The following is a 24184-nucleotide window of genomic DNA, read 5'->3' as shown; positions in this document are numbered from 1 at the left end:
ATTGGTGACCAATTCTACCCTGAGGCCTGAGGCAAAATAGCATAACATTAAATGTTAAATTGAGGAAGTGAAACGTTGTGCTGAACATGGCCACAGTTTTGGTGTCCAGCAATTTATCAGGCACTCAACTCTGAGTGTGCGTGAGTGTGTGTATGAGCGCGCGCGTGGCTAGTTGTACTATGCCTGACTGATGTATGTTTAATAGTGCCAGCCCACCGAGATATCATACCGCAGTTTGACATGGATACCCCACTCAGACATTGAATTAGAAAACCATGATAATGGACAGTTTTTAGTCTTGCTAGTCTTTTTAGTAATGCTAAAGTACATTTAGACTACAAACAAATACTTTGGACAACAAAGTTTCAAATTGCAATGACTTTTATTGATGTGGACAAACAAGCTCATAAAACTACAGGAGCATGCTTCATATTGCAATGTACATAATACCGCATTTTATGATCTAAACCAGCTGCATACCGCACAGTAGCATGCTTACATCCTCCAGGTGTCAATATATAAGCACTGTATAGATTGAACCAGCATCTAACAATACATCGTCCTATTATCAATATGTGTGTACTACTGATTCTGCAACTGCTTCTTATGCTGCATAATGTGATCATATGTCTGGCGAATACCTGCATTTCAAGTACACATTCAGACACATCACATCAAAATAATTTGTGTATCATAAACGTGGCATAAAAACATATGACAACCATTTGTGCTTTAGGCATTTCAACAAAACGTTCAACAGCAGACAAAAACATATGTTAACAGTTTGAACACGCATGTCGGCACCACAAAAAATATCACAACTTAGTGCTTGAGGGAATATCGCAAGGAATAAAGTCACCGCCATAAAATATTCCCATAAAATGAATGCACTTTAAAATACATACACGTCCGACACCAGTAGCAACTTGATGCCTTGTAACAAGAAATTAAGAACCACAACAACATAGGAATATTGCATTTTGAGAAACATTTCAGGCGAAAACGTAACAGAGAATAAAGGAATAGCCCAAGAGAAAACAACAACATCGAATGTGCGATAGGTCAAACAGAAATAGACTTCATTTGTACATTAACAGCAATATAGCGGTCATTGAGCGATCATGATAACATATATACAAGCAATAACAACAATAGCATGTCACTGTATTGACCTCACAGAAGCACATGTGAGACACCGTCCCGTATGTTCGCATGGGTACCCAACTCAGACACAGTACATTGACTCCGAGCTGACCAGTCCTTGAGGTATCCCTTTAATGCCAAGCGATAAGCGGCGTTATAGACGTACCATCTATTAACGTCTGTTGGAATAACGCGGCCGGATATCGGACCACCGACCTCCCGCTTCCTGACAATTATAGTGCCAAAATAACCCGTTAGGCAAGAGTGATCTTAAATAAAAAAGGTCGTCCGAGGGTCAACGGATACCTGAACATGTAACATAATAAATGCATGTATAAGGATTAAATTACTCCAAGTTGTATCTGAAAACTGCCTGAGAGTTTAATGAAAATCGCCTGTGTACTTAAAACCATGAACATCTCAATTTTTCATAAATATATATATGTGTGTGGGTATATACTGTCATTGTGATATTCAGATTTATCTTCAATCATGCATATGTGCATATTATGTACATAAATATTTTTTTAAAAACAAGCCATTCATGTACATAAAACAGTAGTACTGACGTTAACTACATTAATTCGATATCCGAGGGACATTGTTATGTTATCAGTTGGCAGGCGGACGACCTATAAAACAATATAGTGCCAAAAGGGATTCTTCAAAGAACAGGACATTATACCATCTCAAATATTCCATCGAGATAGCGGAGTTTGAGTCAACGAGATTCCAGTGTAAATGCATGCGTACATGGCAAATTTACAACAGGTCAATAACTTGTACACCTTTTCGAAATGACCACATAGATTCTTGAAATAACGAGAATACGGTTGATCTTGTAACCCATTAGTTCTTGCCTAACAACATAGCTGTGCTCTTTGTACGAACACCCTAAGACACAACACACGAATCTGTCTTTTGACTCACATTTGTTGGCTTATTTTGTTTGTTTGTACCTTCACTAAAACGCTTGGTAGGGGAGACTCTCCCTTTCGGTGACCTCCTTTTCACTATATCGTCAGCTTCCGGCGTAGACATCCGGCGAGCCTGATTCTCCCAAGGTGAGAGAGCTCTCGGCGGTGTGACGCAAGGTGATGTTCCGCTTGGGGGTGTCTCAAACTCATCTGTTGTCGAAGGTTCATCAGTGTGTTCAATATCAACCATTGCTGGCGCGTCAACATCCGTACCTGCTTCAGAAGAAGGTATCAAATCTAGCATAAGATGTGAGACCTTTGTTGGGATAGGTCGGTCAATTTCTGCATCTTCATATTCCGCATCTAATGACTGTTGATCACACTGTGACCATCCGGCAGCCGGGTCATCAACGTTAGTGCCATCAGGATTTGCAATTATTTCTTCTGTAGCCACATGACCCTGATCACCACCTTCATCAACTACTGTGGAACTCTCGTCTTTATCTCTCTCAGAGGTTCTCTGACGAAAGTTATCTGGATAGAGATCGTTTGGCTCTGCGTCGACAGCACTGGACGGCGATGAACGTAAGGGGCAGCTTGTGGTTCTTGAATTTTCATCACAGGACATCGGTCTCTCACTGGGTAAGTCCTCTGGAGACTGACAAACAGAATTGTCCATCCATGACAAACTTGCCCGTGGGTCTTGAACACCTTCTTTCTCAGCAGTAGTGTCTTTTAATGCACCTTTGGCGTCTTTCGTACCACTATTCACCGATGCCTCATCAAAAGACTTTGCTTCACTGTCAACTCCTCTTGTTGTCAAGTCCACATCATGTGTATCACTGTCTTCAGTTTTGTCTTGTTTATCCTCAGTAATAGTTTCCAGCAAGCTGTCATCTTTTACTATTGCAGATGCATTTGCACTGTGTATTTGAGTATGTAAGAGACTCCTATTTTCAGAATCGATCATAGTGCTCTCTGTAATATCATCAATCTGTAAACCCTCTGGGGACTGACAAACAGGGTTATTCTGCCCACACGAATCTCCTAGTGAGTCTTCCAAGCTAGTCCCGTGGACAATAGTCACAGAATCACCTTCAGTTTCAGATGCCTGCTCAACTACGTTTGCTATTTCAGCATTTGCCCCAGTCTTTGCATTATCTTTAATTTGTGAAGTAAGCCAATGATCATCTCCACCACTGACATCTGATGCATCCTTTACATTGAAACTCTCCTCTTTCTTGTCAATCGCGTCTGATCCAAACTTATTCTGAGTCAGGTTCTCGTCAGGTCTGTCACGCCTCGCCTGTTTCTCGTCAGGTTCATTATCCTGCTCAAGCCTTGCCTCAAGTTCTTCAAACATCCTCAATTCCTCTTCTTCATCAGTCAACCCAATCAGTCTCTTCTCAAACTCCTCGTTCTTCTCCAGATCCATACTCGCAACTTCTGCATCACACTCTTCATTATCCCATTCAGACAATTCCGTGAGTTTATCTGCTGAAGACCTTAGTTTTTCTAAATGTTTGGCCTTTGTCATAGCAGGTTTCCCGTCCATCTTCAGATTGGTATCAACTCGAGGATCCGTGTGCACCATCGACATAGTTTGTTGATTTATATCTACCACTGATGCATTATCACTGATCTGTTTATTATCATGTTGCTCAGAAGAGGATGGTTCACATTTATATTTGAATTCTCTGTCATTATTCTTTTCCTGATCAGTTGCAGGAAGCATTGTATCTACTTCAACCCTCGTTTCATCAATAAGTCCAGATTGCTTCTGTATCTCAACATCAGCGGTATGTATTGCTTGTTGAAGCTTCCTCGCATGTTTGCCTAGTTCCAGCCAATCTCCGAGCTCGTCTTCATCACACCCTACTTCATCTGCAAGTTTTGACCTCATCTTTGCAATTTCAGTCATTTTGGTATTACATTCAGCAGATGATCCTATAGCTTCTTTACCAGATGGTTCTTTGTACCACTGTGTTTCCTTCCTCTTTGACTTAGCCATGGCGGTTGGCCTTGTCCCACCACCTCTGTGCCCTGAGCTATGCATCCTGGTAGATCCCTTGCCCACTTTTCTGGATTTCGATCCCTCTGTAACAAAATAAAAAGGACATTCAGATGTGAGGTCAGTAATGATGATTTGCCTGGACTGGATACTTGAATAACCAGTTGATACTGAAAAGTAATGTATGGCTGGATTATAAGGGAAAAGGCACAACACACCCAGGTGAGTTGGTTACAAACGTACATTCAAGTTTATTAAAGGGCAAGAAAAGTGAAAGGCATTATTGTGATTTTGTTGCGGATATCAAATATCATAGATACATTTAGTCAATTTCCGAAAGAGAAAAATTCATAATATTGGTAGAAAGAATTTAAATGTCCAACTGAAAGTGCTGAAATCACACGCTCCGTAATCGGCTTCAAACAAACCCTATTAGGGGCGTGGCCTAAAGCTACCGGCGCAGCCGTGCTTATCTATCTGGTGATCCTTAGCCGTAATACATATACTGTTTCTGCTATTACTGTTAATCCTACAAAAATATCAACACTGTAAACATCGTTGAATGTGTGGAACGACCTTTGATCTTGACATTGTGAATAATTAAAACAACAATTAGCAATCGGCAACTAGCGCTTTATTACTAACAACTTGTTTGTTTTCCACCTTGAGCTTTATTACTAACAACTTGTTTGTGTAATAAAACACCAGCTATCCACGGCCCGGTTCCACACAATCCAACAATCGCCTGTTGGTGATTAATCCCTTGAGTAAACGGATGACGGCATCCTCAGTGCTGTTACTAAGGTGACATAAGTTGTGAACACGGTTATCAAATGGATGAGCATTCGAAAAAAAGGCACAATATATTACAGAAAATACGAAGCAGAAGCAGGCAAATTGACATATTTCAACTTTCACAATTTGACCTTCAAAAGACATAACATACAGCTGTACGTAACGACAACACAATCGCCACCTGGTTCAATCTGTGAGCCCTAAATGTACTACATGTGTGCTTTCTGTTTAGTTTCGTATACAGATTTTGCAAGAGCTTCATAATTTATATTCCCCAGTGTCGGTAATACATTTACATAGGTGCCCCAAAAGGAACACTGAAATGTTTTCGCAATGTCAATGTGTTTTTCTATAGAACTCACTGCATTACACGCTATCGGAATTCTACACATATTTGGACGTTGCTTCAGTGAAATCATGAGAAATATACCACAAAACTACAAAACTATTAAATAAGGAAGTGTGTATCTTGTACTGAATATTAATATAACCCCTTGAAAACCCAACATGAAACACAGAAGGCGTTCATTGAAACGTCTAAACGTCAGATGAGAATAACAGAAAATAAAACAAAAACTCAAAATATACATAAAAACGAAAAGATAAAGTATTTCCTGAACTTTAAAGCGATGAAAATGGATTTTGATAGTTCTTTCTTGACATTTTGAGTTTCGAGCTATATTCGGGGTTTTCTTGCTATTACCATTTTCCTTTTTCAGTTTCTTTTTCTAAAAGATGTGTAATAGAAAAACTTTAAACATGTCGAAAACTTTATCGTATCCCTGAAGGATCACTGCACAGCCGTTGCTTCCTTCAATATTTTACTCCAGGTGGACTATACTTTCTCTTCAGTTTCAAATATCAACAGATTGTCGAGTTCCCCATAGGTTTACAGTTCAACCTTTCAATGTGATAATACATTCCTAGGAAATAACATTACACTGTTATGAATAATGTCGGTGCACACGTTAGCTCGTTCAGACTGCTTCCCATGAAGGCGCTATGTTTTCCCTCTTATGATAGTTTCAAATAATGACAGATAGTCGTGTACTGCATAAATTTACTTCCCACTTTCATAATATAGATCCCAAGTCCATAACATATAACGGTTGTAAAGAATTTCTCACTAGCGATAACGCGTTTAAAATGTTAGCTACGAAAGTACAGCCAAATGTACTATTTCTGTTGTTTGAGTGAGTGAGTATGGTTTTACGCCGCTTTTAGCAATATTCCAGCAATATCACGGCGGGGAACACCAGAAATGGGCTTCACACATTGTACCCATGTCGGGAATCGAACCCGGGTCTTCGGCGTGACGAGCGAACGCTTTAACCACTAGGCTACCCGACCGCCCCTCTGTTGTTTGAAATATGGACATATTGCCAAACCCTTCGCACTTTTACCCATTATCGACGCATAAGGAAACGCTGAAATATTTGCATTACATTCGTTGCTCATTCAGTCCGCTATCTCTGAAGATACTTTATTTTCTTCATATTTTTAAATTTGGTCATAGTTTTCAATACACGTTCCAGTTCTATACATTTCCAATCTACAGCATAAAACGTTGAAAACAGTGGATGTGACTTAAGTAACAACGTGTTGGAAATAAGCGTACCTAACTTCAGTGTTCTCCATAACATAAGGTAACTTGCCCAGACACGAGTATTTACATGGAGCAGAGAAATAGCTGGAATAATGGCGGCGGTAGCGTAAAACAACATTCACTCGGGTAGTCATACGATTAATAAGTTCACCTTCCCATTTCCGCAGTGCCACGACATCCTCCTCCATCACACCCGGAAGTAGCGACACGCGGGGACTTTCCACAGCCTCGGGGGATGACATTCCTTCCACCTGACGAACGTCATCTGTCAACAGAAGAGTGCACTCAGTGTTATGACACGGTTAGCTCGGCTCGCCACCCCAGCAGCATCAACTGCTTCAAAACACAGTCACATATTTTGTGCGATAGTTATCTATTTACCATATGAGGTATCAGTCAATACTATTATGCTCACCCAACTGATAATCAACTCACTTTCAACAAGCGACACATATATTACTGCAACAATATGGATGACAGCAGTTGTCCGGGTTATCGTGACCCTGGTGGCATCTGCTCGTGCCACAGCTGTGCAGCCTCTGCACACACGCCCTCAGGTTGTGAACAAAGCCTCGTGCATCTGTTGCGCCTGTGTTTGTATGACATAGGATATCAGCTACTCACAACAGTGCGGCTACAACTCCAGACATATATTGTGAAAATGTCCCTTTGTGTTCATAGAAGTCCATTCCTTGGCAACGGAATCTCTTAAAAAGTGTGGACACCAGGATGACATCTCTACCGTTACTGTTTCCAGGAACCATATGCCGATATGGTCTCTGTTGTTTCTAACTGGTTTATTGAAGCATGCACATTCTATCGCATGGTGTTTGAAACATCTAATATCGATTACATCCACAGAGGCATACTGTATTATTCAATGAAACACGGATAATCGACCGGATTGAAAATGTCCCTTGTCAACGGAGCATGGGTGTGCTGTAACAGCCTTTACCTTTACACACCTTACCTTGCAGACAGCAATCGCCCGAATGGCTGGGTTTCTGGATGAAAGAGGTTTCATTGCAATATATTCTTTTCAACCTCACCGGACATATCTAGCTCAAGGGATAACTTCCTCATACAAATGTTCTTGTGTTTAATTGTATGTTGTTATGACGGGGTACTCAATGTTCCAGCTATATGACGGTGGCCTGTACATATAATTTAGTCAGAATCGGCCGCACCTGTAATTAATGTTATTAACAATGCCCCTCCCCGTCTCGATCACCAAGCCTGACCACCAATGTTGAATCGTGACATGCGACATAGTGTGTACCACATATAGATCAGATGTATGAATATCGGCATCATATTCACCAACATCATTGAATTTCTGGGTGGTAGCACTACAATATTCCTAACTAGCTTCATGCACGTACCTTCAAACAAAATCCCAGAGCACAAGAGCGATCTATGGTAGGTCATACCCGTTCCATCATGCATATACTTGACATTTTCGCTTCACGCTGACCTACACAACGAATCAGCCGTAGTGTTGTGGGGAAGCCATTGTCACAATTAGGTCACACAAGATCTAAAATTTTGTTTTCCGCTCATCACATGGAAGGGCAACCATTAAAACTGAAACCAGCGACCTTTCGTGTTGGATTAGCCCTCTGTACGTTCAGACAATGAACGTATGTTAAAGCAACACTATTGATTGTCTGCTGCAACGCTTCCCGCTCTGCTTCATCCCAGGTGTCGATCCGGCAATAGGTGGAGTTTCCATAATACCATCTCGTGTGTATACTGCCATCACACTAATAACATGATCACATCGACACGTGAACACAGAAGTGTCTTTTGATGGAATGAGATGCAACATATGCACATTTCTGAGATGGGATCAATTTGCCCTATCAATAATTAACCAATGATTACAGCAAGCGCAGACACAGCTTCCTTTTTAAAAATGAGAGCTGCCATTTTGTCATCAGTCAACTTTACAGATTCATATCAGGTTAATGCAAATAATCAATGAAGCAAGTTAAGGAAATCGCACAACAATACTGTACATTGTATATGTACTGTACAGTGGCACATACAGGTGTTCACCTATTTAACCGTTGCCATCGGTAATTAAATAAACGTGATTAAAAGTTAAATAATTTGCCTTGTATCATGTGTGGCAGGTGTCATTAGCACGGGATTCAGCATAATGCCACAGCCAGCAGTGTCACTGCGGAAAGTGACTGATCATGTCTGCAGCAGGCCATACAGTGACTGACAGCATGGCATATATGGCATAAATGATGATTGCGAGTTCATTTCGCTGAATGTATTTATGTGGAAATAAACCCAACAAAGACCTTTCCATATCCATAAGACATCTCTGCTGAAAGCCATACCTATACATATGCCATGCTACACATCACGCCTTCATTGAGTCGCAAGCTATTGCCACACACTATATTCTACACACATACACCGGAGTGCAGCTCAAGCCTAGATTGCCTCAGCTCTAGGGTCTGTCCAAATCTGCAGGGTTCACATGCGAGGCTCTGGTTTGTTTTTATCAGTTACTCTTCCACTGGTGTTTACAGCTGATGTGGGTGACCTCCACTGACACATCTGGAACCCTCACTCCCTTGTCTAAAAATAATGAATGCCAGCTGTGGGAGATCCCAATTACACACAGAGCTACAGATAAGTAGCGTATGTGCGTAAAATATTCCCCAAAAATATTCAAAACCAAATTACTTTCAATTAACTTGCGCACAGAAACGCATGCATTAAATGAAAAACTGAAATGTATAAAATCAGCACGCGTAAGTACCCAATATAGCTTTTTCAGCATGCGTACAAAGGAGATAATATCCGAAGCACAATTACGAGCTAATTTACTTTCCGAGTCCAGCCTATATATTTAGAACAGTTATCATGGATATATACATCAAAAACATTATTTCATTTTTTTTAAATCTTAAAATGTTCACTCTTTTGGGAAAAAATCCAACGGAGTTAAATATAGATGAGTGAAATAATATTGGTTACCAAATGAAAAATGTAATAACCCAATTAAAATTCAAACCGTAGAGAAAAAACTCAATTGCTCAAAAAGTTATCTGGAGCTCTGTTTAGGGAGAGGAAGCGTCCCTGCATTACACAGATATATTTGCAATGGAATCCAGTAAGGTATAGAAGGCAATTCTGAGACTGTGCTTATATACCAGAAATATGTCGCCTGAGTATCAGCGGCATGTTAACAGAAATAAAGGTCTTGCTCTTTATTTTCAATACATTATATTCACCATGTAACAATATATTGCCGGTGCCTGGTCATTTAAGACTTGAAAATTGGGTCGTTTTGATGAAATTGCCTAGTTTGTTTTGGCACTAGTCCGTCATATCCGTTCGACATGCGGAGGTAACTGTGACGTCACATACAGACATGGAGATGTGGAATTGTAGACGAGTAATGATAATCCATTGAAATAACGCAGTTGAGTCAAAAAGTTGAAATACATGGAGGTTCCATCTCACAAGGCGAATAAAGTTAAGACCGCTATCATTGACTATGATGCAGCAACCAGGAGCTCCTTTGAGATGGTGCTTCCCCGAGTGACACTCAGAGGTTGTCGTCTATTTCACACAGGCACTCATCAGACGAGTGCAAAACCTTTGTCTCATTGGAAGTATTATTTAGCATGTATATTGTAATAAAAATAATAATAATAATAATAAAGCTACTACTTATTAAAAGTTAACATCTTAGAACAGAAATAAAGTTGTTCAACCCCAATGTGTTGTCTACTAAACTGCATTTATATGTAGATATTAAGTAACATATCATTCGGCACATTCTCATTACTATTCTTCATATACACAGGTCAGTTACTGTCATAACAACAGTGGACACTGCTACGCGAACAAGCTACAGGCCATGCCTTTTCTACCCCCTTCGCACATCAGACCTGTCTTCAGGAAACTACAAAACAGTCCCTTCCAGTTATCAGTTGGTGTCAGTTGTGTTGAAGACGAACACTGTGATCAATAGTGCGGAGTTGTCAATTAACAATGTTAATGTTAATGTTATTCCTTGTTATGTACTGATGGAAAAGCCTGGATTTTTAGTGTCAAACTTGAAAATCCTTGAAAATCACCAAATTAGCTTGGAAAGCCTTGAATTTGTACAATATAACATAAACGTTCATAAAAGTATTAAAACACACAAAACTAATAGTTATGTGCCAAAGATGTTTAAGTGTAATTTATCACAGTGATAGATTTGACATTTTGTCAAACAACTTGAAGAAATCATGACACGACTTAATATATTTTATTTGTTGGTTGTGAATCAATTTTGTTTGAAAATTTGTGACGTTCATGCTGCCTTTTAGTCTTACGACTAATATACAGTTTGGTCTTACGACTAACTAAAAAAGCCTTGAAATGACACTGATAGTCTTGAAAAGCCTCGGAAAGGCCTTGATTCCATATCTGCATGAACCATGGCAATGTTATGCTGTCTCAAACAGTCTGTTACAACACGTGCAACATGTGGGCGGGCATTATCCTGATGCAACCTGACGTTACGTCCCTGCATTTGAACAAAGAGTAGACTATGATCTCGAACGATGTCGTCACTACAGCGTACGCCATTCAAATTGCCATTATCAATGATAAGTTGTGTTCTCCCTTGACTTGTGATGCCATTCCCGATACCATTACACTTCCATCCCCAAAATGACTATAATGAGTAGCTATTGTACACCCTTGCACGACCATCAGTGTTGTCCCCATAAAACCTCAGATGCTGCCTACACCAAGCTAGACGTGTCTGACGGTGACGTGGAAGCAAAATTAGGCGTATCGCTGGATGTTGGGGTCTGGTGTTGTGCTCCCTCAACCGGTTGCGCGTGGCTCTGCCAGTAGTTGGTCTCAACCCAGGAATCGCCCGAGCTGTTAATGTCGCAGTTCGAACCGAATATGGTTGTCTTGTTTACGTGACATCACCCGTGGACGACCGGTCCGTGGCAAGTGACGAGTGTTGCCCAGATGTAAATAACGTCTCGAAAGAGATGATATTTTGTTTTAATGAACATCAAAAATCAATACCCACGGTGCCTAGACGCTGATTGTCAGCAAGCTGTGGCATTGCTTAGGCGATATTTAAGGTTACCAAAATTGTTTTATGAGCAGCTGATAACTAGACAATCACTGTGCACTGTACAACATTGAAAAGAAAACGTGTATATCATGGTCCCAACAAACATGCAAACATCCCCATTGTGGCCCGTGCATTAACATGCATGTGCAAAGTGAATTAAGACTTTAAAATCCAGTTCTTCATGAATATGTAAAGATGCATGATTTAATTTCAGAATAGATGTATTTTTATTGAATTTAATATCAAGCAGTTACTTTTTCCGTTAGTAGTATATGTACAAAGTATAACAATAATTGTGACAGAATTGAGTTTGTTGTTTTTATATTGTTTTGTGTGGCAGTTTTGACTGTGGATCGTTGGTTGAGGCAATGTTGACCTGCTACCTCTGAGGACGTGAATCATTAAAAATATTTCATTTGAGGTTTCAGATAAAAATGCATATTACTGAGGATTTTAGTGATTAGGAACCCACTTCAAGGTTTGAGATATTGTGTAAATGTGAATCTCAGGATATATAAACAAACTTAATAATACATTTTAGACCAAAGGCTTAGTTCAAGATAAGCATGACATTCCAGATCGAAAGAATCTACTTCATCATGATATACAACACAAATATTTTCATGAAAAACTAAAACATTACTTAGCAGGTATAAAAGTATTTATTACAGAGGCAGACATGCATACAAACCAGTTCATTAGAGCTATTTACATACATGAAGCTTTGAAGAGGCTCAGTGGAATGGCAAATTTGCAATACTACAAACCAATATGGCATCCAACAGGGGTAGTTCAATAACATTGCTAAAATCTTGTAATAGGTTTTAAGATCAACGTATATACTGGGAGTTCCTTAAAGATGAATCAACAGAGAGATGTTTTGTGATGCAATGGACAATATTTGACATCATATCAATACAAACGTGTTCATTTAGTTATTTACAATCCAGTTTTTACTTTTCTTCGTGCATAATGTAAAATTCAATTTAGAACAATGAAAATGTACTTTACAAATGAACTTAAAAGGAAAATATTTACATGTGCATATATTTGATTTTAACTCAAAGGTGTAACAAGTTATCAATTCAGGATATGAAGTTAAATAATTATTTAGTTTGTAAAATATGATAATTTCATAGATTTCTTAATAATTTAAGATGCCTTTATATAACATAGCATCTATGTTTAGAAACAGTTCAGATTATAAATCAAACTAATCTTAAGTGGCAGTCTTTAATACATTATATTTGATAATGCTACATACATGTGCTGCAGTTGTGCCAACAACAAAATAACTTTACCCACTAGAATTGCTGGGGAACTGTTCAAACAATAACATAGAATAGCACTTGCAATTTTAAATCAGCACTCTACATAAATGTACACTAACGGTAATACTACTGACCTTGTACCACACAATCACCACATGAATATTTCCAGAAACAACAATATGCTTAACAGATTTTAGTTTCCAAGTTGATTCTGGAAATTGAAAGTCATTTATTCATGCTGTGTAATATACATCATATTCATGGGTTGAGAGACTCCTAAACTTCATATCATAGTTGTAGCGCTGGCCTTAGGAGTAAAAGATGAGAGAGTGAAACAAAGACACCAATGTGGGTCAGGAAAGAAATAAGAAAGAAAACTCATTTTAACAAAATAAAATGAAATCTGCTAAAGTTCAACTGTTCTGGCAAAAATGATGAGTTGATAATAAGCACATATTTCATAGGTTATTAGGTACATAGAATCTGCAATTGGATGTCAAATAAAAAAGTTCCAAATATTGCAAGAAAATAGGACCATAGAGAGTACATGCCACCGACAAGCATATTTTGTAGAATCAATGCCTACTTTACAATGTTTGTGGTAACAAACACCATATTATGGTCTACATAAGGCCACCATTTAGAGAACTAGGCATCGGCATATCACTGAAATTACTGAGCAGGCTAAAGTGGATGAAAAATCACTTGAATATCACACAGAATGAAATAAAACACAAATTCCTACAAGTATCAAGTGATTAACCCGAAAAAAAATACCTGAACCCGAATTCAAAGTCTAGTTGTTCTAGTTATTCACCATAAACCTCTCACGGAGGAAAATACCACTACATGAGAACAAATATTTCATTTTATGGAAATACTATGGAAAACAACAGTCTGGGTTTGGGAAGATACTAGTATTTGTGCATTTCCTTGAAAATGAATGCTTACTTGTCATGTTGTGTATGCCATGATACATAGTGACTACAACTACAGCACTACACTCCAAATACACTCACACTCTCTATACAGTTTATACAGTATATGAAAGCTCACTCTGCCACTTTTGACACCACTCAGGATCTTCTTTTACAAATTTCAAAGATTTGAATTAAGAATTGTTCATAACAGATATTGAGACGTTTGTCAGTATCAAGTTAACACATGTTTAGTATGAACTTTGTTTTCGGTATTACCTCCTCAAATAAGTTCCTACATTCAAGATTCATGCTACAGCTATTTACCTGTAAAACTGAGAAGACAATCAGTTACCAACCACGAACAAAAAATGAGGCTGCCTTAAACTTTACTCTCAAAGATGAATCTATACCCAGTGGCTTTAAACCTGCCCTTGAAGTGGGACAAAATAATAGCCAATTGGCAATTCCATTTAGTGTGATTCAAGCCAAACCCGTGTTTGTCTGCTAACTGACTTCATAAGCAGATGAATCAGCAGTTTATAATTACCTTATTAAAACTACACAATATCTTCTTTTAAAACAAAACACTGATTACAATAGATTTAGTATGGTAATGGGCACCAGACGATGGAGAATAGTCCCTTCAACAATATTTCAGTGTATCCTGAGTAGTGTGTGGTGCAACATAGTGTCTCTTAATCATAGGACAAGCTCCTCCACATATGAATCCATGTACAAATGATAATGTTAATATTAATCTATAATGATACAAGACTACTGTGTTAGAGATCTACCCATACACACCCTATACAAAATGGAAACAGACCTGACACATAAGCTTATTACTGTATCTGTCCTCACTGTCATGCTTCAATCAAATAGTACAACTCAAATGCATCATCCACTTAATTCTTTGGTCTTTTGAATACAACTATACATGTACCAAGTAGGGAAATGATTATCAGGGAGATGACACTCAACTTCTACAGTTAGCCAGTTTGTAAAGGAAAAGAAAAGGATCACTCCGGAGATATTTTGATGATAGAAATTGATAATTTGAAACAAATATATACGTTCTGGATGGACATGACTTATCACATATCCACATAATTGTATCCCCTAAACTGGGTCTGTATGTTGCACAAACTAATTGCTTTCTCCCGGTCTTGTCATATTTCAACCTCTGACTTTTCAATGCATTCTGATTGAAGCAAGACAATTGAACCAAATTTAAGCAAGCTTTACACTTCAAGGAGGATATTGCAAACTGAACACCGTTCATCTTTACATTTTCCCTGTAACCATGTACCAGTGTTATATTCTATCATGTGAGATAGACAATAGCACCTCAAAAATTGGCTTTGTTTATTTCTTAATTCTTGAAGAATGGTTTCATTGACATGCTTGGTGATTATGGTGAAACATGAGCATTAATGACAATAAATTACATATTAACTTACATTCTTAAAACTCATACCATGAGATCAATATGTCCTTTCACTTTATGCATCATATCTTTATTCCAAATAACAATGTCTTAGTTTGACCTTGGACATATTTCTTATTGTGCCACTTGCCTTAATTAAGTAACCACATTTACATACTTAAAAACTTGTATCACTGTTTAGCTGAATGAAGTATCACATACTACACTGCAATGGAAATCAGATAAACATAAACCAATGAATTTTCTTTTTCATTTTGCACAAAGCATATGAGTATTAAGAATTCCTGTGGTATAGCACAGGCTGGCAAGCTTGCACAAACAACAGGACATAAGCCTTTATAACATACTTATTGGCAAACCAGCAAGTTTCCAAAACATGAGATGCTTACTTTCTCATGAAAACACAACTAATTACTTATTTTATGTGAATATGCTTATATACAATCCAAGACTATGTTACTTATGAAAAGTTGAGTTCTTTATATTGAGAGAGAGTTTGTACCATTTGTCACAGTTTGATTACATCAACTGTGAAAATTTGAGATATTTTATAATGATGCTGGAGTAGGATTTGTCTACAATTAACTATAAGGGCCAGTATGACATAGAATTAGGTGGCAATAATAATTTATTTCATATTGACGTAAATATAAACCCAGAATGCTACAATCTGAAGTTAATATCATCAATGCACTGAACTGAACATTTCATGACACAGTGTCAGTAATGACACAATGAGCATTGGGTAGTAGGGTCATGCAATGACAGCTGTCACACACAAACATGAGTGTCAGTATCACTGCTAGGGAATGATGGTCTTGCAAGTCACCAACAAATACAAACAACAAACTGGCACAGCAGCTTCGCAACCATCCAGCAAAGTGCCTTTAACAAACTGACTGGCTTGTTTCAATTGTTTGACCAAAGAATCAATCTATGTGGAGCATTTATGTTACGTGGAGATTTCATTTTCCAAAGTGTGATGTTCTTGTACCTGGGCTACACAAAAGATAAATTCATTCCAAATGTCATCTGTATTATTCTGAAAACTATTACGTATTTTAATCAAATAATTTCATTTAATGCCCTACTATTTCATTCAGAATATATTTGTTACCAATATGTTGACAATATCAATGCCATTCAGAAAACAGCATTTCAATTTTTTCACTTTGGTCAAACAACAATAAGCATGAGTTACTAGGTTGTAAAAATATTTTTTTGTATTAAAATACATTTGTCCCATATACACTGTATGTACCTCAATATCAGTAGTAAGATAAATATATATTATCATGCATGTGGCGTATATACAAGGTGTATATATTATACTTCTACAAATATGAATACTACATGTCATACCATTCATGCATGACATTAAACATTTACATTACACCATATTCTTCAATTAAACTGAAAAACTCAGAATTTGATAACGCATATTTTTGATTAAAATCTACTGAAAGACTGTAAATATTTACATAGGTACATTACAGCAGGAAGTCTCCTCAAAGAATATCAATATGCAAAATATCCTTTGTGAAAACTCATCAAAGAAGATATGGTACTATAGCAACTGTATAAAAATATTTATTCCCCAGTAACTCATGCTATTGTGCTTTGCTCCCAGCTAGCTAACAGATCCCTGAGATCAGACTTACAGACATTTATGACAGTCGGTCTTCTTGTGAAGTGTCACAAGCACTTTGGATAGTAATGCCACTAAAGTGCACCTACATTTGGAACTTCTATTATTGTTGGTATTTACAGCTCCACAATAAAGCTGTAGCTTGGCTTCAATATTTGTAAATCCCTTTAAACACAAATGACTAACTACATGAAATGTCATGCAAATAGGACTACAAGCTTATATGTCATAAGATCTACAGCCCCACAAGTGCGCTCCAGTATATCTTGTTTTATTAGGATACTAGATACTAGGATACTAAACGAGACTTTCCATCATATCGATAGTTCTCAGAACAGTATTTTTTCGAAAATTTTTAGGAAGCATGAGGAAATTCAGTGTGTAGAAATTAAGAACAATTTCAGCAGTGTAACAATATATGGTAAATATCAATTTTTCAAGGACCAAATTTGTCAGTTGCCATGACCACCAGCAAACAAAGCATTTCATGCCTATCTCACGATTTCTGTCCCAACAATACAGTGACAGCAACACAGAATTTTTAAAGATGGATGCATCTCTAGAAATAATGCTAGAACTGCTTTAGCAAATTTGGTCATAAGATATTTTCTCATCTTGACAAGGACACTACGCAATACATGCTGAAATTATAATACAAATCAACACATCCTTAAATCTATAATAAACCAGTTTTATTTATTCTGCTTCCTATAAGAAATAAATATGATTCATTTCCCAATACCGTATTCTGAGACTCTGGCAGATATGTTTGAAATGGTTTATCCTTTACTTCCTACATTTGTACTTCCCTTCCCTCTTTTGTATGTGCTTTGAATGACAGTTACACTCATCATCACAAGAAGACCCACTGTCAGGTGTAACAAGCCCAAGAGAGACATCGAACATTGAGTCTCGTAACAAGTAACACAGAGGCGGCATGAAATTGCGGAATGAGCAGATTGATGCGGAACAGGATCTCTTCTTGATGCCACAAGACTTGACTGCACACTTCAAAACGTTTGTTCGTCGTCACAGTTTTCCGTCGAGTGGCCAAACACTGCAATGCAAAATGAGAGCAAACCTGGGTGGCTTCACAGGGCAGCATGAGAGCAAAATGAAAATAAAAACATTCAACTGCTTCAGACAGAATTTATTTTGTTTAAAGTTAAGATAAGAATCTCTTCTTGAACCTCAGAATTCCAATATGATTTCTTATATTCAGACATTATTATTTTGCTATATACTTTTAATGCAATATGTTCACTTTTAAAATGCACAAACATGACAATAATTTTTTGACAAACAAAAAAGCTCAGTCTCATTTATTATTCAGAAAATGAAAAAAAACCGAAATATTGATGCTTCTTAGTTATATGAAACAAGTTCACTCTATTACTTATTCAGACCTCAATAAAAATAATTAATGTAGTATAACAGTTATGATGCATTAATTTATTTTTTTTTAAATCAGAGTTTATGAAACTGGAACACTGTAGCGAATACATAAAATTAAATAAATGGCTCTCAAAGAACGTATGTTTTATTTACTTTAATGTTTAGATCCAGCATTTTATGAAACTGAAGCAGTTGAAAAGGGAATAACATTAATGTGCAATAAACATGTTAATCACTGATAACAGCATTGTGCTATCTACAAGGAAGTGAGAGAAATGCACTATGCACATAGCCACAAGGCAATCAATTGGCACAAATATAGGAGCACTAGGACTGTTGCATTAGTCTTGATATGAAAGGACAATGGTTAATAAGAAGACAACCCAAAGGTGTATGTCCGCATCATTAGGAGAATAAACATGAACATCATGCAGATGATTGTGAGAGATTGGAATGATTTCTATTTTTCTCCCATTGTTGGGTTGGTGTTTTTTATATAAGTTTTTGTCACATTTTTTACACTTGTGCAAACTATGTGATAGTTCATTTCTTAGCATTATTCAATGTATTTCAACCTACACATAACTACGTTTTACATACATATCATACAAGTGTTATTCTAGGTCGGACCCTTCACTGTGTCATCTCAAGTAATGGGTGAAAAATGCATTGGTGAATATCATTTGGCTGTGAACAGAAACAGAACTGGTTCTTGGCATGGATTTACAAAAATCAATCACTGCAGGCAGGGCCCGATTTTCTTGCAAAAGTTTGCTTTTTGGATTGAAAGTTACACTCTTTGTCCCGTTGAAGAAATAGCAGTGGCAAAGTATTTGTTGTTTGTATCTTTGCTTCTGCATCCTTGCTAGATGACCAAGAACATTTTTTTTCTTAATATCCTAATATATTTTCCCATATCAGCAACTGTATATTTAGTTTATTCTTGTCATAGAATATATACATATCACCGTTCACTTATCACATACTTCATTTTGAACCTCAAGGTGACCTTCTCAGTCACATTTTGAGGTCAAAAGCATTTTTTTGTGAAGAACATCCCTTAAAACAGCCACTCATTATGTGAATTGATTGACAATATTCTCAACATATCAGGTATGTCATCACAGACATACTAACACATAAAATCTCAGATTCCACAAAACCAAAGCACCTACCTTCACAGATATCACAGTAGGGGCGTGTTGACTTCCTATCGCCATGGTATTGCGTGGGTGGGGGACTCTCTGACATGGCCTGTTTGGGGCAGTCATCAGTGTCGTGGAGGTCAAACATATCGCAGATATCACAAAACAGACGAGGGGCTGATCGTGGACGGGATGGCCTGAGAGAAACAATCATACAATTTGGTAAACGGTTTATTTGTCATCTATTATGAGTACAGGTGACAATATTATTGCTAAATTTTAAACACTATGCTGATAATACTGTAAGAGTATTGGGACAGTATGAGCATGGCCACAATTTCCTTGCTTTATTTTTGAATTGATGTCAAAGCCTAACTTTTGCACACAGCTTGAGAGGAAGGAAATAAAGGGAGGTCACTCTGACTTTAGGCTGACATGAAGGTATTGATTGTCTGTACAAGATGTATGTACACATTATATTGCCAAATGTTTTGATTGTTTATATTTGTTGTCATATTTGTAATATTTGATCATTGAACATACAAATAGTAGATAAATGGTGTCAATTTCAAAAAGTGACATTAAAACTTGTCATTTCCCTACTGACAATTGCCATATATCAAGATGTCTACAAATCATTACCCCCTTCAAGTTGGTAGACAAACTTAAACGTATGTCCTGTTTAAGAGAGTGACTGAATCCTGTCTCAAAGCACGGCCAGCAATATTCCAACTATACCAAGTGTCAGATCACTGGAATATCAAATTGTAGATCAGAGGAAAGTCAAAATATCACATATCCAGAATTTGCATGTCACATCTGTCATGACAGATAATCTGTTATTCCCCTAATTGCCATGAGGCTGTTGAACTCACGAGATGTCCATGCCCTCTACAGCATCCCCATTATCATAGACCCCGGCCTCCATGGCCTGCAGGCGCAGCTTCATCTCCTCATTCTTCCTCTGCATGTCCACGATCACGGAGTTAAGGAATTCAATCTGAAACACAATGCATCACTGGCTGCCATCATCAGTACACCACACAATACTGTTACATCATTGGGATCAGAAAGACACTATTCAAAGGCTAACTGTCTGTCTGAAGCAACTCCTGATAATATTGTTCTATTTTGAAAAACAAATGAGGGAGTGAGTGAGCTAGTTGTAGGACACTTTGAGCAATATTCCAGCCCATATCATGGCATATGACACAAACAATGGGCTATACACATTGTACCGCTGGTGGGAATGAAACATTGCATCAATATAGTCCTATTTGAGATTAAAGATACAGTGAATCTGCCACAAGCACATTCTTCATTATAGTTAAACATATGCACCTACATCTGGGATGAAGCTATCGGAAAAACTCACCCGAGGTGTACATAAAAACTAGGTCTATGAGAGATGCAGACCACAGACTTTTAATGAGCGTAATTGGTACAAATCTTGGATTCAATGATCAGCTGATGATGGGAGGGATAAGGGACACAACTCTCAACAGGGAACTGCATCTTACACCAGGAATATTTAAGTGAGTAGTAACTTGACAACACACCTGTTTGTCAGATGCCTCCTTGTCTGACTGAAGTTGAGCCACCACAGGATCTCCTGCAACATTCAAAGTAACAATCTTAATCAAGGCTTCAGGTACAAAACAGTTGCACAGATAAAACAAAACCTATGCTGCTTGCCTTTTTAAAAAAAGTTTTTTTAACCTATAGACCTTTTCTGTTATCTATTGTTGAGGTAATTTTTCTGTTTGTGTACTTTTTTCACAAGTAGTGATCTTGACCTAAAGAGTACGAAGTCATGAGCCAGAGTGAGTGAGTTGGGTTTAACTCCGCTTTTAATAGTATTCCAGTTATATCACGGCATGTCAGCTTACAGTGGGAGGAAGGCCTGCAAGCAATATGGCCAAGGATTGGGTGAAAAGAGACTTGCACAAAGCACATGCTGAGGATATGGCCATTTTCATTTTTTTAACTGAAACATGTATTTTCGTGTAGCCAGGGACATATAGAACAAACTATTGATATGTTCACCAGTTTTGAAAGAGAAGAGTCTTAAGTGCAAATGGATGGATCGAAGGACAAACCAAAGGCTCATATTGACAATGTGAATGTATGCTAAATATTTTTTAATTGTATAATTCATCATAACAACCTAATTCATACATAACTCTCAAGAGCATTTTTTAAATAGAAGGCTATAATTCATAAGCACGGCATTTTCTTTCTATGGGTAAAGAGCCAATTTCTTATACCTAGAAGTAATTATAACTGAAGTGTTACAAGGACATCAAAATAACACCTTATTCACCTGACAACTGAAACTTTGTCATATACATCAAGCTAGCAAACAAATGACCAACTAATTACACTGAGACAATATCAAAATTTTACACACTATTTTAGCCATATCCCAGCAACTGATAAATACGACTCTGGGCCCCGCATTGTAAGGGTTGAATGACTCACGATCAGCCAGGTCACATATGTGAGCAACCTAATCAGCGTTTTAGTCAGCTTCAGCATTGGGTTCTTAAAACCATCTCTGACATCATATAATACTCTTGAAACAATTGAGCACCCTTGGTAGTTCCCCTCACCAGCAGTGTCACCGTTGTTGGTGTTGTTGGCGTTGTTCTTACTCTCCTTGACGGCGGCCTCCAGTGAGTGGATCTTGTCCAGAAGTTGGTTCCTCTCAGCCTCTCTCTCCTTCTCCAGACTCTGCAGTGAAGCCCTGTAGCCAGACAGAGACTGATTCTCAGTCTCAAGGTCGCCCACCTGGAACATTGCAACCAGGCTAACAGTTGTCATGGCAACCAGCAATATTCTATCTATCACTGCGATCCGTAAATAATTAAACGGGCCGGACAAACCAGTGGTTGATATCATGAGCAACATCCAAGTAAACTGTGGTATCATGACAAGCAATCAACCATGTCAGATACACACTTCTATGAAACTGGGTTACCCTTTTTGCACAAGCAGTGAAGTGCTTGGAACACTTCAATATAAGATCACCCGTGCCCCCTCTTTTGTGTGGAAACACTTCAATATTTGACCTCCTGTGCCAGCTGTTTTGTGTGGAAACACTTTAATATTGGACCACTCATGCACCCTCTTGTGTGTGGAAACACTTCAATATTAGACAACCTGTGCCCTGTCTTTTAAGTGGGAACCCTTCATTACTGGACCACTTATGGACCCTCTTTTATGGGGAAACCTGCTGAAGACCTATTCTACCCCGGATCTTCACGTTTTTCTTTCGTGTGGAAACACTTTAACATTCGACCTCCTGTGCCCCCTCGTTTGTGTGGAAACACCTCAACATCTTTTTTTTTCCGCTTATTGTTAAACACCACAAACAGCAATATTACAGATATATGACGGTGGAGTATAAATAACAGAATATGGACAAAACAATCCTGGGATTGAAACCATAAGCATCAATCTCTACAATTGGGATACAATGACATGAATAAACCAAGTCAGCGTGCCTGACCACCCGATCCCGTTAGTCACCTCATCTGACAAGTATCCGTTGCAGAAAAACAATTCTAACCTGATCTTCACGGCGTTAGGCAAATTGATAGCAGAAGCAATGCTGGAAATAGTTAGAACACTGTCACACAATCAACTCGATCACACAGTTTTGCAACACATACATGGAGGCCCCAGACTTGGCCAAGACACACAAAGGTCTGTCACCCACCTTTTTCTTGTAGGATTCCAGCTGGGACTGGTGGTGGGTGAGATCCTTGGCAGAGTTGTCTACCTTGGACTGCAGCTCTGCTTTGGCAGACTCCAAGGAGGCTTTGTCTTCACTAAATCTGAAATCACAGATCAATGGATCGTAACTTAGTTTGAATGTTGGCTTTATTGAAGCATGTATGTAGCACAGCTACTTGTGAAAGAGTTGGACTTAATGCTGCTTTGAACAAACAAGTAAGCATGTATCACTGTCAGATTATGTGGGATGAAAGATACAAGTGATGCAGGTCTTAGATGTTCACCAACTTGGTGGAGCTCATGAGCATGGGTATGGTGCTGACAAACCTAGAAACATAATCACTGGGATTTCAAGACACAATCAAAGGTTTTAGGAACACCCGAGGGATGCAACTGTCCACAGAGAATTGTAGCACCTTAGATGACTGGTTCACCTGCGGCCCCCATCAAAAGTATAATCAGGGAATATTTGGGATCCGAAAATCTGGTGCGCCTATGGGACTATAAGACCTTTTAAAAACGATCTGGATAAAACTTTCATGTAAAACTTAGCAATGAGATCACATGCACAACGTATTTAGAACTTACAAATATCTCATGTCGTAATATTTTTCAGGAATCCAATGTTATATAGACAAGACAACATACTGATACACTATACATACTGAACCAAGAACAAACAATGAACAATAAAGATACACAACTTAAGTCCTACATATTTCCTACAAACATTCATGCTGCAGAAACACAGACAGAAGCATGATATATGAGCAAGCTACATTATAATATGACGGGATGACTATATTTATTTGTATCAATGGGCAAGAGTATGAGCAATGCAAGTAACATGAAGGCCAGCATATTTATTGTCTAACTATGTTGTTGAACACAATATTCAAGGTATATCATGTCAACCTGTAAATAATCTAGACAAGAAGAGACGAACCAACGACGGATATAACAACCAATATCTCATGCTGTACAATGACACACAAATCAACTAAATCACCAAGAGTGACTACCCGGTCCATGTTG

The 24184-nt window shown here is 38.1% G+C and overlaps 1 protein-coding gene across 14 annotated transcripts in view; it reads right to left on the bottom strand.

Moving 5' to 3' along the window:
* Positions 1-363: 363 nt before the first annotated feature.
* Positions 364-24184, bottom strand: part of LOC124126894 (CAP-Gly domain-containing linker protein 1-like) — a 118934-nt gene continuing 95113 nt past the window's right edge. For 12 of the 14 annotated variants that reach the window (XM_048396080.1, XM_048396092.1, XM_048396088.1 and 9 more), the window contains 7 exons: positions 23133-23250; positions 22024-22201; positions 20971-21023; positions 20287-20411; positions 19442-19608; positions 6624-6737; positions 364-4157 (listed from right to left, as the gene is read on the bottom strand). In XM_048396080.1, the coding sequence (XP_048252037.1) occupies positions 2038-4157; positions 6624-6737; positions 19442-19608; positions 20287-20411; positions 20971-21023; positions 22024-22201; positions 23133-23250 (2875 nt within the window). In that variant the 3' untranslated portion in view covers positions 364-2037. Of the gene's footprint in view, positions 4158-6623; positions 6738-12228; positions 17929-19441; positions 19609-20286; positions 20412-20970; positions 21024-22023; positions 22202-23132; positions 23251-24184 lie in introns of those variants that run through there. The other 2 variants (XM_048396083.1, XM_048396093.1) reach the window with 2 other exon arrangements.

The sequence above is a fragment of the Haliotis rufescens genome, unplaced genomic scaffold (assembly GCF_023055435.1).
Source record: "Haliotis rufescens isolate VD_foot unplaced genomic scaffold, xgHalRufe1.0.p SCAF_15, whole genome shotgun sequence".
Lineage (NCBI taxonomy): Eukaryota > Metazoa > Mollusca > Gastropoda > Lepetellida > Haliotidae > Haliotis > Haliotis rufescens.
This window is presented reverse-complemented; position numbering and strand designations above follow the sequence as displayed.